The sequence below is a fragment of the Balaenoptera ricei genome, chromosome 14, assembly GCF_028023285.1.
Source record: "Balaenoptera ricei isolate mBalRic1 chromosome 14, mBalRic1.hap2, whole genome shotgun sequence".
NCBI classification, from domain to species: domain Eukaryota; kingdom Metazoa; phylum Chordata; class Mammalia; order Artiodactyla; family Balaenopteridae; genus Balaenoptera; species Balaenoptera ricei.
The window spans coordinates 52,211,628-52,227,988 of NC_082652.1; the positions used below are offsets into that span (position 1 = coordinate 52,211,628).

Here is a 16,361-nt window from a genome sequence, read left to right on the forward strand (position 1 = left end):
ATAAAATTTTATTTCGGGACAGTAAACTTTCCTATTATATTGGTTCCCTTTCTATAGCAGTGTTCTAGCCTTTCTGAATTTCTCCTTTTGAAATTCAAAATAGTTCTTTTTGTCTTAAATTTCTTCAACTTGTTAAATAGTAGGGCTTCTTGAGACATTTCATGAATATACTGCAGAAGAATAAAAAATGTTTTTTATGTTTGCATGATTGACTTGCCCTCAAACAGTGTTTGTTCTTCAAAGCTGAAGCTCACTTTGAAATTACAAATTCTTTTTTTTTAATATATCTTTATTGGAGTATAATTGCTACAATGTTGTGTTAGTTTCTGTTGTACAACAAAGTGAATCAGCTATAAGTATACATATATCCCCATATCCCCTCCCTCTTGAGCCTCCTTCCCATCCTCCCTATCCCACCCCTCTAGGTCGTCACAAAGCATCAGAGCTGATCTCCCTGTGCTATGCAGCAGCTTCCCACTAGCTATCCATTTTACATTTGGTACTGTATATATGTCAATGCTAAAGCTTACTTTAAAATTAAAAGCTAAAGCTCAGTTTGAAATTACGAATTCATGCCTAAAATAACTTGTCATTCATCGATGATGAGCAAAATGGAGTATTTAACTCCTTGTTTACGAAAGGAAAGAAAATGAAAGGAAACTAATTTGTAGTGTATCTCACTTGGGAATAAGCATGGATAAAACTTTTATGGAACAAGGCCTTCCAGAATTTTTACAAAGCAGATAGTTGTGAATATATAAAGATGAACTTTAAAAGATTGTTAGTTTTGTTACATTTATTTTAATTATGGTGCTTTCTAGTTTTGTTTTTAAAAGCTAGTTATAAACTCCCAGGTCAAAAGAAATTACAAATTATAACAGAAGTACAGAACAACAATGTTTGGATGTTGGATAATCTTTTCTAGTATTTTCCTTTATATCTTCCTACATAGTTTCTGATGAAGAACAATCAGTAGTGTATGTTCCAGGTATGATTGTCTGCATTAATTTGGTAAACTTCCGTTGCTTCTTAAGAGTTAGGAGAAAATAAAAACATTAGGATAACTTTGTAGGTATAAGTAGATGCAAAACAGTTCATCAGAACCTAATTTTTTTTTTTTTTTTTTTAATGTTTGGTATGACCCCACTAAGGTTTGAAATACTGCCTTATTTTAGGGGCTGGCTGGGCAAGTCAGCTTTTGATGAATTTATAGAATACTTCATTCATGTGTTAAAGAGCAAGAGATTCTTTTCTTGTCATATTACAAATAATAGTTTAAATTTTATATTTCAAAAAAAAAGTGAAAACTTCTTTATATAGTGTTTATGTAATAGACTTTAAAGCTTACTTACTGGTTGTTAAGAGATGAGTAGTAAAACTGAACCACTGGAGGCACCCTAATTATGTGAAAAATCAGATTTCTAATTTCCAGTAAGTTAAGGTATGTATGGTATGTTGTAGTTTATTGGTTTTAATGAGACTTACGGATGTTCACATCCCCATTTAAAAATACTTCAGTTGAATCTTTGCATGCAAAACATCGTCTTTTCATGATTCATTATTTATTAACAGAGCCTTAAAACGAAGTTTATAAAGTAAGAGATTTCCCCATCAGGTGCCATAAGTAGGGGATATCAAGGAAGAGGTTGGTGGGGGGAGGGTTTAAGAGAATGAAAAGATATAATTTTGAAATCTTGTTTGATGGAAATCCTTAGGAATTTCTACAGAAGGAAATATCAGATCAAGACACAAGATGGTGAATCCAAAAGCTGATGTTAAACTTAAGACTTCCAAGGTGACTGCTACTTCAGTCTCCATGGAGTCTTTAAAAGGTGCAGGAGATTCAGTAGATGAACAGGTCAGTAATTTCTTTTTTTCTTTTTCTGTTTTTTTTTTTCCTTATTCTCCAGTCTTTATAAATGCTGACCAGTAAGTCATTTTTTTGTGCTGACCAGTAACTAATAGATAAGGGTAGAAGAGCCCTTGAAAGAACATTAGATGATCTACAAGCATTTTTAAAGATACAGAGGATTCTAGGATGCTTTGCTTAGTATGAATATAAAGTATGCATATTACTCATTTTGTTCCAAAATGTCCAGGCTTGCTTTAAGCCTTAGTTAAGAAACATTTATCATCTTAGTATGTCTCCAAAGACTTACATCCTGATCTGTGTGGAGTTAGTAAATCAAATTGACAATTTTTTTCTTTTATTAGGTGTCCTTTGTGATTTTTGTTCATGTGAATTTGTTAGTTGATGATGGATAAACCTTTGTATATAAGAAAATACTTTATTAAAACAAAATCAGCCTGTATTATTATTGTTATTATTTCCTTCGTTTGGCAAATAATATCATAAAGACTTTATTTTTATAGCTCAGTCATTGATTTCTCCCTTGTCTTTTTTTGCCTCTGTAATAGTGTCTGTACATTCCTTTGGTATATGCTCTATCTGATTGGTTTATTTCACTTTACTTTCTGTTATATTTTGTCTCCCCAACCAGAGTTTAACTCAGGGTTTGGCAATCTATGACCTGTAGGCCAAATCTGCTTCTTCCTGTTTTGTGAGTAAAGTGTTACGGGAACACAGCCACTCTCAGTCTTTTAGTGTTATGTTATTGCCACTTTCGTATTACAATGGCAGAGGCGCTGTAAAGACGAACGCTCACAAAGCCAAAATCATTTGCTATTGAACTCTGTATAAAAAATGTTTTTCAGTACCTGGTTTATGTTCAAATATTGAAATTTTCAATGTCTAGTTTGTTACTAATTACAGTTGACCCTTGAACAACACGGGTGTTAGGGGTGTTGAACCCTGGGCAGTCGAATATTTGCATATACCTTTTGACTCCCCAAAACTTTACTAATAGCCTACTGTTGAATGAAAGCCTTACTAATAACATAAATAGTCAATTAACACATATTTTCAATGTTATATATATATTTACATACACTTCACGCATTCATGACACACCTTTTTTCTTAATTTTTTTTTATATTTCTTAGGCTGTGTGGTTCATCTGCAAGCTTATTCAAACTGTTGTAAATCTCCAAAAAGTTTTCCAATATATTTATTGAAAAAAACTGCTTGTACGTAGACTTGTGCAGTTCAAACCCATGTTGTTCAAGGGTCAACTGTTTTACGTTTAGTTATCTACAGGATTTAACTGTGATTAGCTCAAAAGGCCTGCCTATGTTACTTTTATCCCCAGTGTATACACTTCACACTAGGATGTGAATAGTTGAATTTACAAGTTCTTATCAAAAATTGAAAGTACTTTTTCATATAATGGTTTGTGTGTTTTATAGTGAACAGAAGCTATTCCCCATTCATATCAGCTCCTGGCAACCACTAATCTGCTTTTAGTCTCTCTGTATTTGTTTGTTCTGGACATTTCATATAACTGGAATAATGTAATATGTGGCCTTTTGTGACTGGCTTTTTTCACTTAGTATAGTGATTTCAAGTTTCATCTATGTTGTATCATGTATCTTTACTTCATTCCTTTTTATGGCTCAATACATATTTTGTTTAACCACCAGTTGAAGGACATTTAGGTTGTTACACTTTTTGGCTATTATCAATAATATTGCTGTCAACATTCATGTACAAGTTTTTGTGTGGATGTATGTTTTCAATTTTCTTGTGTATACACCTAGAAGTAGAATTGCTGGGTCATATAGTAATTCTGTGTTTAACCTTTTGATGAACTACCAAAGTAGCTATACCATTTTACATTCCACCAGCAATGTATGAGGATTCCAGATTCTCCACTTTCTCACCAACACATTATATCCATCTTTTTTATTTATAATTGTCGTAGTGAGTGTGAAGTGGTATCTCATTGTGGTTTTGATTTGTATTTTCCTAATGGCCAATAATGATCATCTCTTTATGTGCTTCTTGGCCATTCGTATGTGTTCTTTAGAGAAATGTCTATCCAGATCTTTTTCAGTTGGGTTGTTTGTCTTCTTATTGATGAGTTGTAAGAGTTCTTTATAGATTCCACCTCCAAGTTCCTTGTCAGATATATGATTTGTAGATATTTTCTCCCATTTTGTGAATTGTCTTTTCACTTTCTTTTTTTTTTTTTTTTTAATAGAATTTATTTATTTATTTATTTTTATTTTTGGCTGCATTGGGTCTTCACTGCTGCGCGCGGGCTTTCTCTAGTTGCGCCGAATGGGGGCTACTCTTCGTTGTGTTGTGCAGACTATTGTTGTGGACAGAGCACAGGCTCTAGGCAAGCGGGCTTCAGTAGTTGTGGCTTGCTGGCTCTAGAGCGCAGGCTCTGTAGTTGTGGCACGTGGGCTTAGTTGCTCTGCGGCATATGGGATCTTCCCAGACCAGGGCTCGAATCCGTGTCCCCTGCGTTGGCAGGCAGATTCTTAACCACTGTGCCACGAGGGAAGTCCTCTTTTCACTTTCTTATTGGTGTCCTTTCTATTTTAATCCCAGTACCACACTGCTTTAGTATACTGTAGCTTTGCAGTAAGTCCTGGAATCAGGAAGTGTAAATACTCCAAGTTTGTTCTTCCTTTACAAGATTGTTTTGGCTATTCTGGGTCCTTTGCATTTCCATAAGAATTATAGAATCAACTTGTCAATTTCCGCACAAAAGTCAACTTGGATTTCAGTAGCAATTGTGTTGAATCTTTTTTAAAAAATTAAAAAAAAATTTTAATTCAAATATAGTTGATTTACAATGTTATGTTAGTTTCAGGTGTATAGTACAGTGATTCAGTTTTTTATGTGTATGTTGTATATATACCTATATATTATATATGTATATATATTTTTCCTTTTTAGATTCTTTTCCCTTATAGGTTATTACAAAATATTGAGTCTAGTTCCCTGTGCTATACAGTAGGTCCTTGATGGTTATCTATTATATATATATAGTACTGTGTATATGTTAATCTCATAAATTAGGAGATTGGGAATCTTTTTTTTCTTAATTTAAAAAATTTTTTAATACAATTTTTAAAGGTTACTTTCCATTTACAGTTATTACAAAATATTGGCTATATTCCCCGTGTTGTACTATACATCCTTGAGCCTATCTTACCCCACAGTTTGTATTTCCTACTCCCCCACCCCTATGTTGTGTTGAGTCTTTAGATCAATTTGGAGAGTACTCTCAACTTAATACTATTAAGTCTTCCAGTCCTTGAATATGGTGTGTAAAATGTCTTTCTATTTATTTAGGTCTTCTTTAATTTCTTTCAGTGATGTTTTATAGTTTTCAGTGTACATGCCTTATACTCCTTTTGTTATTAAGTATTAAGTGTTTTATACTTTTTGATACTACTATTAACGGAATTGTCTCCTTAATTTCATTTTTGGATTTTTCACTGCTAGTGTCCAGAAACACAGTTGATTTTTTATCCTGCAACCTTTCTAAATTCATTTATTAGTTCTAATCAAATAGTTTTTTGGTAAATTCCTTACAATTTTCTATATATGAGATCATGCCATCTGTGAATAGAGATAGTTTTACATACCCCTTTTCAGTTTGGATTCCTTTTATTTCAGCTGTCTTCTAAAGAGATTTAAAAATGCAACAAACTTTATAGCAAGTTCATTTTTCCATACTGATAGTCTGTTGGTCCAGTATCATTTATTAAGAGGACCATTCTTTTCCCCATTGAATTGCCATGATGCTATTGTAATTCAAGGAGAGACTTAAAATTTCACAAGTCTGGCAACTGTGAGAGGAGAAAGAAAGAAAGATTGACTAGGAAGAGCCTCAGACTTCCTTGCAGTCTGAGGCAGTGTCTGTCTGTAGAGATGTATCCTTCCCTTATTATAGCATAGCGTCTTTTTTGGTAATCTCTATCCTGAATTTTGTGTTTGTCATTCTTTTGTTTTTCTATATCAGGGGTTGGCAAACTTTTTCTGTAAAGGGCCAGATGGAAAATATTTAGCCTCTGTGAGACACATGGTTTCTGTCTTAATTATCTAAGTCTGCCACTATAGTGTGGAAAAAGCCATATGTATGTCAATGTATAAGAGAATGTGCATGACGGTGTTTGTTTTGTTTTTAATTAATTAATGTATTTATTTTTGGCTGTGCTGGGTCTTTGTTGCCTCACGCGGGCTTTCTCTAGTTGCGGCAAGTGGGGGCTACTCTTTGCTGTGGTGCGTGGGCTTCTTAACTGCGGTGGCTTCTCTTGTCGTGAAGCATGGGCTCTAGGCGCTCAGGCTTCGGTAGTTGTGGCACGTGGGCTCAGTAGTTGTGGTGCACGGGCTTAGTTGCTCCACAGCATGTGGGATCTTCTCGCACCAGGGCTTGAACCCACGTCCCCTGCATGGGCAGGCAGATTCTTAACCACTGCGCCACCAGGGAAGTCCCCCATGGCTGTTTTAATAAACCTTTTTTACAAAAACAAGCTTTGGGCCAGATTTGGCTTGCAGTCGTAGTTTACCAACCCCTGTCCTATATGGTCTAAACATGTATTTATTTTTTAAACAATGTTTAGTTTTATATATATTTCAAGCTTTATATAAATGATCTCGTATTGTGTGATTTGCTTTTTTGTTCAACATTATGTTCCTGAGATTTATTTATGTTGCATATAGTTATATTTCATTTCCTTTCACTGATATTTCAGTCAGGGTTTAGTCAGTTATTTTAACTGAGAGTATTTAATTTAAAGACTTGTTAAATTGGTGCTGGAGAACTGAAAAGCAAAAAGGGCACACTAAGTTATCGTGTAGGTAGTAACTGCAAGAAACAACCACCATCTTTAGGGCTGGGAAATCAGATAGAACAAGTTGGAATTATTAAAACCTAGAAGCTTGGAGGGGGAGCCACTTAGAGCTGGAACTTTGACCTCCGATGATGGGAAACCAGCCTGACTGGTATTGCTGTCTCCAAGCAGACATGATAAAGGCTGGTTCTACGAGGGCTGGAAGAATTACCAACTGGAATCAGCTGTTCTTGCCAGGGTAAAGATCTCTGACAGGGGTGGCACTGAGAGAAACAGGAAGCAAAGAGAAAGGAATGTGTCCTTTCTTCCTCTAAGAGCCTCTAGTTCTTCCTGTTGGCAGAGTTTAACAGAACGTTGTGGCAAAGAAGAAATGAAGTTTCCAGAGCCTCAGCCTCAGCATCACAAAACAGAGCATTGGGGATGGGTTTGAAGATGAATGTCAACAGTGTAACAACCAGTAGCTACAGAATTCCATTGTATAAATATACCACAGTTTAACTCTGGTTGACAAACATTTGTGTTTTCAGGTTTTTGCCTAAACACAATGCTGCTGAAGTTCTTGCCTGTGTGCAAGGGTTTCTCTTGTTTGTTTACTGAAATTTCTTTTAAAGGGTTTTCAGCAATTTTTCACATTGCCAAATCCAGTGACTTCTTTTTATATTCTGTTTAACTTTTTTGATCATCAGCACCATTAACCCCATATTCTTCTTGAAACTTTTTCTCCCACAATGTCGTATGCTTCTGATTCTCCTCTTGTCTTTTCAAAAACCAATTTTAATTTATTTTCTTGGGTTAGGAGATGACTTTTAAAAACTAATATTTTTTTCTTAACTTTAAGGAAAATTTTAAAACATAGAAAAGTATAAAGAAAATAATAAAAATCTAAACATTATCAATAATAACATATGGCTGAACTTTAAATCTTTAAAACTCTGCCTTGAGAGCCAGACCCACATTTCTAACTTCCTGACTAAACATTTCCACATGAATATCCTCCTGGCATCTTAAATTGACCATATCTAAAATCTAAAACCAAATCCATTTAATTTTTTTTTTTTTTTTTACCATATCCTCTTTCCCATTTCCTTTTTCTCCCCTGTCTTTTCCATATTTGGGTAGCAGTAATTCCAGGATTCATTTTAGGGGTATTGGATTATTCCTGGCCACCTGAAGTAATTGGACTAACCGACTTTGTGGTTACTCAAATGCCAAGGATTCTTTTTTTTTTTTTTTAACATGTTCCTTTTACATGTTACCTCCAGTTCCCTTGTGAATCCCTAGGTTTCATGGCTTTAAAGCCCCCTTTTGATGTTCAAGTACTAGGAGAACTTTTTATAGCACAAGAGATAGGATAGTACAGTGGGTAAGAACATAGACTCTGGAATCAATGCTTGAGTCTTGATTTTGCTACCTAACTGCTATATTCCTAGGCAAGATATGTAACCTCCTTGTAGAATAGGAATAATACCTACCTAATAACGTTGTGAAAATTAAATGGGTAAGTATAAAATACTTAGAATATTCCTAATAATACTAGGTATAATGTTATCTATTACTCTTTGGTCTAATACTCTTTGGAATGAACCTTTGGATATATTGAGAGCTTAGAACTGGTGCTTCTGCTGCCAGCCTTAGTATACCTTTAAGCAGCCATGGGGCTATGTTGTAGGAAAGGTTCTCAGTATCTTCCATTAGGTGTTTGTTTCTGTGACATTCACCAAGGGAAAGTTGTTTCCTTAATACTCCCTAACACTTAAGCAGGCACATTTCTGCCTAAGCGTTCTTTCTGTGTGCTTTTCTGTGTAAATTTCAGATGTCCCCTGGTGGACAGATAGTTCCTTAGCCTGTGTTGACTTCACAGTAGGTTTAAATGAAATGGGTAAATAGTGTTCTACCATATAAAAGAGATCCAAGAAATTTCATCTACTGTGCTTATTTTAAGAAATTTATCAAAAAGTCTTAAAAATTGTTTTTTGTGAAAGTTGATCAGAAGGATTTTTTTTTTTTTAAAGAATTTCTGCAGGGGAGGAATAAAGAGTGCATCATTGAAGGATTTATGTCTTGAAGACAAAAGACGCATTGCAAACTTAATTAAAGAACTGGCCAGGTGAGACAAAACCTTATATGAAATGCATTACTATATGAGAGACAGTGGTTTTTTTGAAAATAGAAAATTACAAATATGTTCTGATGTCATTGTGTCATTGTGTCATTGATCTTATGGGAGCAGTGGCTTTTAGAAAAAAAGGTATTCTGTGGTGCCAAAAAGAAAAGTAGAAAAAAACGTAAAATGGAAAAGAAACACTCTCCAATTTATGTTTTCTGGTTTATTTAATTTCCCAAATTGTTTCATGGAAATATCTGCAGCAGTCATTTATCAAGAGGGAACATTTTGAAACTTAGCTCTGCTATTGATGTAGGTTAATATTGTAATCAGAGGCATAACACTTTGGTTTTGCTTTAGTATCTGAAACAGAAAAGAACATTCATTTTATTGTCATCTTTCACAAGAATACTAGTTGTCATTTTGCTAACTTCTGATACTTTCAAATAAGGGATTTTAAATTTTAAGAATGAGAGTTCTTAGCTGTTTGGATGTACTATTCCAGTTTATTAATGATGTGTATGAAGCATATTTACTTTGTATAATTTTTTTGTTAATATACATGTCAAGTTTTGGGGTCTTAAATAATAGATGAAGATGCCTATAGAGGAATGTATTAATATAAATTATAAAAGTTAAGTTTAGGGGAAGGCCATACCTAAAAATTGATAAAATTGTATTTATTTTTATCATTGAATTGCATGTTTGGAAATAGTAGGTCTTTTTCTTCTTTCTGTATTTTTAATTAAAGATAACTACATGAAGTGTTTCATTTTGAGACCTTAAAAGAATGTTTGTAGAGGCTTTTCTAGAAAGACCGAAGTTAAAAATTACCTTATTAAATCATAGAATCACAGGTATAAAAGATGACAAAAATCAGTGATGTTTTGGGGGCTTAGGTTACAAGGTATGAGATTTCAAACTACATGCCTTAGTCTGAATGTGATATGCCACCTGAGATAAGCAGTAACCTCTTTCACTAGAATTCTTTGACTGTTCTGTTCCCTGAAGTAGAATTTTCATGATCTCAAGTAGTGTTTTTTGTATTGGGAAAACATTTAATGGTTAAACATTTAATTTATGATCATCTCACAAGGCTTTTTACCACGAAGATGGATGTGGATGTCCTTAAAGCAATTACAATTAGTTTGACTTCATATATACTGGTCCTGAATTGCCATTATTGTCCTGACTGATACATTTTCAGCTACCAGGCTTAGAGAGTACTTGACATCTTAGAGTATATTGTTTTGGTTTCAGTAAACTTCTGCTTTCTAGCAAAGTGCTCAATTCTTGGTAGAAGGTCATTGTGTTAATACAAGGTTAATATTAGTACAAATTTCACTGCTAAAAACCCCTGTTATTACTATATTAACTATTAACATACAGGTATATGGGAATAATGTATTCTAGGTTCCTTGAATATGCTACGTTTCCTCTGCTGGATATTTCAGTCTATGTTTTTCTACTTATAGTTGCCAAACCGTTTTTTTTTTTTTTTCTTCAAGACAGTTTTGTGCAAGTGGGAAAGTAGAGATAGAATTCCATGTACCTCAAACACTGGCAACAAAATATTTCTAGCCTTCATGTTCTTTTACCTCTGAATTTTCAACCTGATTTCAAATAACTGGTTTCCTGTTGGCATTAAATACAGTCATTTCTCTTTCACCTTGAGAAATAAAGTACATACTCCTTTGACCAGATATTTCCCTCTAGCTACTACCTTCTTTGTACTACAACATAACCTCATTCCTAGAAAAGAGTCTGTAATATCTATAATACTGTTTTCTACTCTGTTGCATTTCAGTCCCTCCTCAAACTTATTCATTTATTTTAAAATATAATGTATGGAAGTACAATTTATATATGATAATATGTACCCGTTTTAATTGTATATTTCACTGAGTTTTGACAAATGTATGATTACTCCAAAAAGTTACATTGAGAACTTTTACAGTCAGTCCCCTCCTCTAGCCTCCATCCCAGACAGCCATTAATGTGATTTCTATTATTACTGCTTATTTTTGTATGTTCTGACACACCAGTATAAATGGCCCAATAGTATGTACTTTTTTCTGTCTGGCTTTTTTCCCTCAGCAAAATGATTTTTGATGTGTGATAAAATATACATAACATAAAATTTACCATCTTAACCATTTTTAAGTGTACAGTTCAGTGATATTAAGTACATTCGTGTTGCTATGTGACCGTTTCTGCCATCCATTCCCAGAACTTTTTCATCGCTGAAACTCTGTCCCCGTTAAACAATAACTCCTCACTCTCCCCGCTGCCTATTCCCTGGTAACCACTATTCTATGTGCTTCATGAATTTGGCTATTCTAGATACCTCATATAAGTGGAATCATATAATATTTGTCCTTTTGTATCTGATTTATTTCAGAGCGTAGTGTTTTTGAGACTTTTTTAAATTTGTTGTGTATAGGAGTAATGCATTTTTTATCATTGAGTAGTATTCCATTGTATGCCTGTACCTTAATTTGTTTATCTGTTCATCTATTAATGGACATTTGGGTTGTTCCAGTATTTACCTTTTATGAATGATGCTACTCTATAACATTCATGTACAAGTCTTTGTGTGGCTATGATGTTTTATTTTTCTTCTGTAAATACTTAGGAGTGGAATTACTCAGTTATATGTTAAGTGTATATTTAACTTTATAAAAAAACTGCCAAACTGTTTCCCAATGTAGTTGTGCTATTTCATACTCCCACTAGGAACTTATGAGAGTTCCATCATTCTGCATATTCAATAACTCTTGGTATTGTCATTTCTTTACATTTTGACCATTCTCATGAGTATAGTGATATCTCCTTGTGGAATGAATTTGTGTTTCCCCAATGATTAATGTGATCATTGGCCAGTCTTTTGTTAAGTGTCTGTTCAAATCTTTTGCCTGTTGTTTTTTTTTTTTTTTTCAATCACCCCCTTCCTTCTTGACATTGAAGTATTAGAGTTCTTTGTATATTCTAGATGTAAGTTTTCAAATATTTGTTTTTTCCTCCCAACCTGCAGCTTGCTTTTAATGCTCTTAATATTTTCTTTTGAAAAGCAAATTTTTTTTTATTTTGATGAACTTCACTTCATCAGTTTTTTCTTTTATGGTTCATGTTTTTAGTGCTCCATCTAAGAAATCTTGCCCATCCCACAGTAGCAAAGATTTTTTCCTATGTTAGAAAAGACTATATCTTTTCTGCAGAATTAACCTCCGCCTCCTTGTCAAAAATCAGTTGACCATATATGCATGGCCTATTTCTGGGCACTTTATTTCATTCCATTGATGGAATGTTGCCCTGATGCCAAAACCATACTAACTTGATTACTGTCATTTTATAGTAAGTCTTGAAATCAGGTAAATCCTGTTGGTTTTTTGTTCTTTTTGAAAATTGTTTTGGCTCTTTGAGGTCCTTTGCATTCCACTAAATTTTAGAGTCAGCTTATTAATTCCTAAAAGAACATTGCCCCCTGGAATTTTGTTTGGAGTATATTGAATTTACAGATCAAAGTGAGGAAAATTGACATGCACTGAGTCTTCCAATCTATGAATATGTCATATCTCTCCATTATTTTTTTAGATTTTCTTTCATTTTTCTCTGCATGATTTGTAGTTTTCAGGGGTACAGGGTGTAAAATATGCTCATATTTTGTTGTATTTATCCTTAAGTATTTTATGGTTTTTGATACTATTATAAATGGTGTAATTTTAATTTTATATTATACTGTACACTTAATTTTAAATTTTATTTCATTTCTAATTTTAAAAAAGCAGAATTGATTTTAATATTGACTTGGTATCCATCAACTTCTTAAAATTCACTTGTTATAGTAGTTTTTTTTGCCAGAGTACTTTCGATTTTCCACATACAGGGTTATGTCATCTACAGATAAAAACAGTTTTATTTCTTCTTTATAATCTATAGATTCTTTGTTTCTTTTTCTTGCCCTTTGGCATTGGCTAGAACCTGCAGGACAATGTTGAATGAAAGTGATGAGAGTGGACATCTTTGCCTTCTTTTTCTTATCTTAAATCTTTAACTATTAAGCACAATGTAAGCTATAGGTTTTTTGTAGATGTTCTTTATCAGGTTGAAGATATTTATTTTGTCCCTAGTTTGGGGAGGTTTTTTTTTTTTTTTTTTTTTTTTTTTTAGTCATAAATAGGAGTAGAATTTTGTCAAATGATTTTTCTTCATTTACTGTGCTGATAATATGTTTTTTCTCTGTTATACTCTGGTAAAATACGTTGATTGGTTTTTGAATGCTTAGTTTACCTTGCCTTCCTGGCCTAAGCCTCATTTAGTCATGGTGGTTTTTGGTTTTGTTTTTAATCTATTACTGAGTTTGATTTGCTAATATTTTATTAGAGATTTTTGTAACATGAGAAATGCTTGTAGTTTTCATGAAATGTCATTATGTATTTTTTTTAAATTAATTAATTAATTAATTAATTTTTGGCTGTGTTGGGTCTTCGTTTCTGCGCGAGGGCTTTCTTTAGTTGTGGCGAGCGGGGGCCACTCTTCATCACGGTGCGCGGGCCTCTCACTGTCGCGGCCTCTCTTGTTGCGGAGCATAGGCTCCAGATGCGCAGGCTCAGTAGTTGTGGCTCATGGGCCCAGTTGCTCCGCGGCATGTGGGATCTTCCCAGACCAGGGCTCGAACCCGTGTCCCCTGCATTGGCAGGCAGATTCTCAACCACTGCGCCACCAGGGAAGCCCCCTATGTATTTTTTTAACTTTATGTTTTAATTATGGTAAAATACACATAACTTAAATTTTACCATTTTAACCAGTTTTTAAGTCTACAGTTCAGTTGTATTAAATGTATTCACGTTGTTGTTCAGCCAGTCTCCAGAACCCTTTTCATCTTGCAAAACTAAAACTCTGTGCCCATTAAAGCTCCCCATCCCTCCCTTTGCCAGCCCCTGACAGTCACCATTCTACTTTCTCTGTCTGCGAATTTTACTATTCTAGTACCTTATATATATATAAGTCAAATCATTGTGTTTTTTACCATAATGTGGTAAAATACATATAACATACAACTGACCCCTCGTGACATTTAGTACACTCACAGTTTTGCATAACCACCACTTTTAAGTTACAGAACATTTTCACCCCAAAGGAAACTGTACCCATTAAGCAGTTGCTGCCCATTCTCCCTTTCCACCTAACCCCTGACAATAGCTAATCAGTTTTCTGTCTGTATTGATTTGCTGACTCTCGATATTTCGTTTAACTGGAATCATACAGTATGTGGCCTCTTGTGTTTGATTTCTTTCACTTAGCATAATGTTTTCAAGGTCGGCTTAAAAATACCCCATTGTGTGAATACATCACATTTTGTTTCTCCATTCATTCATTTATAGACATTTGGGTTTCTACCTTTTGACTATTGCGAGTAGTGCTGCTATGAATATTCATTTGCAAGTTTTTGTTTGAACACCTGTTTCAGTTATTTTGGCTATACACCCAGGAGTGGAATTACTAGGTCTTAGGTTATTCTATGTTGAACTTTTTGGGGAGCTACCAATCGTTTCCACAGCAGCTGAACCACTTTATATTCCCCCTAACAATGTACAGGGATTCCAATGTTTCTATATCCTCACCAACACCTGTTGTATTTCATTTTTTTGATAATAGCCATCCTAGTAAGTATGAAGTGTTATCTTATTTGTGGTTTTGATTGTCATTTTCCTAGTGGCTAATGATGTCAACATTTGTAAGTCTTCTTTGGAGAAATGTCTATTCAAGTCCTTTGCCCATTTTTTAATTGGGTTGTTTGTCTTGTTGTTGTTGTTGTAATAGTTTTACATATTCTAGATTTTAGACCATTAAAAGATACATGATTTACAAATAATCTGTCATTATGTAAGTTGTTTTTTCACTTTCTTGTGTCCTTTGAAGCATAAAAGATTTTACTATTGATGAAGTCTAAATTTTCTAATTTTTCTCCTGTTGATTGTGCTTTTGGTAACATATCTAAGAAACTACTGCCATATTAAAGATCATGAAGATTTAACCCTATGTTTTCTAGCTCTTTATTCAGGTCTTTGGTTCATTTTGGTTTAATTTTTGTGTATGGTGAGAGGTAGTGGTTCAACTTAATTCTTTTGCATGTGGAAATCCATTTGTCCCATTTGTTGAAGAGACCATTGTTTTCCCATTTAGTGGTCTTAGCACCATTGTCAAAAAATGATTGACCAGAGGTGTATGGCTTTATTTCTGGACTCTCAGTTCTTTTCCATTGATCCTCATGTCCATTCTAATGCCCATGCAACACTGTTTTTTGGTTTTTTTAAAAAAAATATTTATTTATTTATTTGGTTGCAGCTGGTGGGCTCTTTAGTTGCAGCTCACTGACTCCTTAGTTGCGGCCTGCATGTGGGATCTAGTTCCCTGACCAGGGATCAAACCCAGGCCCCCTGCATTGGGAGCCCAGAGTCTTCACCACTGTGCCACCAGGGAAGTCCCCAACACTGTTTTGATTAGTGTTAACTTTGTAGAGAACATAAAATACAAATCCTACAACTTTCTTCTTCCTTTTCAAGATTGTTTCAGCTATTCTTGGTCCCTTGCGATTCTGTATGAATTTTAGGATCAGCTTTTACATTTCTGCAAAAAGGCAGTTGAGATTTTGATAGGATCACATTGAATCTATAGATTGCTTTGAGGAGTATTGCCATGTTAACAGTATTAAGTCTTCCAATCCACAGACATGAAATATCTTTCAGTATTTAGGTCTTCTTTAATTTCTTTGAGTTTTATAGTTTTCAGTGTACAAGTCTTTCACTTCCTTGGTTATTTCCAAGTGTTTTCTTCTTTTTGATACTCTTAGAACTGTTTGATTAATATTCTTGTCAGATTGTTCATTGCTGCTGTATAGAAATACGAAAGATTTTTTAAAAAATAAATTTATTTATTTATTTATTTTTGGCTGCGTTGGGTCTTTGTTGCTGCTCGCGGGTTTTCTCTGGTTGCGTCCAACGGGGGCTACTCTTTGTTGTGGTGCATGGGCTTCTCATTGTGGTACCTTCTCTTGTTGCGGAACACGGGCTCTAGGCAGGTGGGCTTCAGTAGTTGCAGCACGTGGGCTCAGTAGTTGTGACTCGCAGGCTCTAGAGCACAGGCTCAGTCTTTGGCGCACGGGCTTAGTTGCTCCGTGGCATGTGGGATCTTCCCGGACCAGGGCTCGAACCCGTGTCCCCTGCATTGGCAGGCGGATTCTTAACCACTTCGCCACCAGGGAAGTCCCCGAAATATTTTTGTATGTTGTATGAAACTTTTTTAAATTTGTTTATTAATTAGTTCAAATAATTTTTTTGTGCATTCTCTATGGATTGTCTATATATATAGGATTGTGTTATCTGAAAATAGAGATAGTTTTACTTCCTCCTTTCCAGTTTGGATGCCTCTTGTTTCTTTTTCCTGTTTAAGTACTCTGGCTTGAAGTTTCGAGCCTGCATGAAACTTATTGAATGGAGTGGTGGAAGCAGGCATCCTTATCTTGTGGGAAAGGTTTCAGTTTTTC

General features: G+C 34.5%; 1 protein-coding gene across 6 annotated transcripts in view; it reads left to right on the top strand.

Annotated features, from left to right (window-relative positions):
• KIAA1328 (KIAA1328 ortholog) overlaps positions 1 to 16,361 on the top strand; it is a 381,228-nt gene that overhangs the window by 5,259 nt on the left and 359,608 nt on the right. For 2 of the 6 annotated variants that reach the window (XM_059895650.1, XM_059895649.1), the window contains exons 2-4: positions 953 to 988; positions 1,716 to 1,858; positions 8,724 to 8,818. The exons of 1 other annotated variant lie outside the window; for it this stretch is intronic. In XM_059895650.1, coding sequence (XP_059751633.1) covers positions 953 to 988; positions 1,716 to 1,858; positions 8,724 to 8,818 — 274 coding nt within the window. Of the gene's footprint in view, positions 1 to 952; positions 989 to 1,715; positions 1,859 to 8,723; positions 8,819 to 16,361 lie in introns of those variants that run through there. 3 more of the 6 variants (XM_059895651.1, XM_059895652.1, XM_059895654.1) reach the window with 2 other exon arrangements.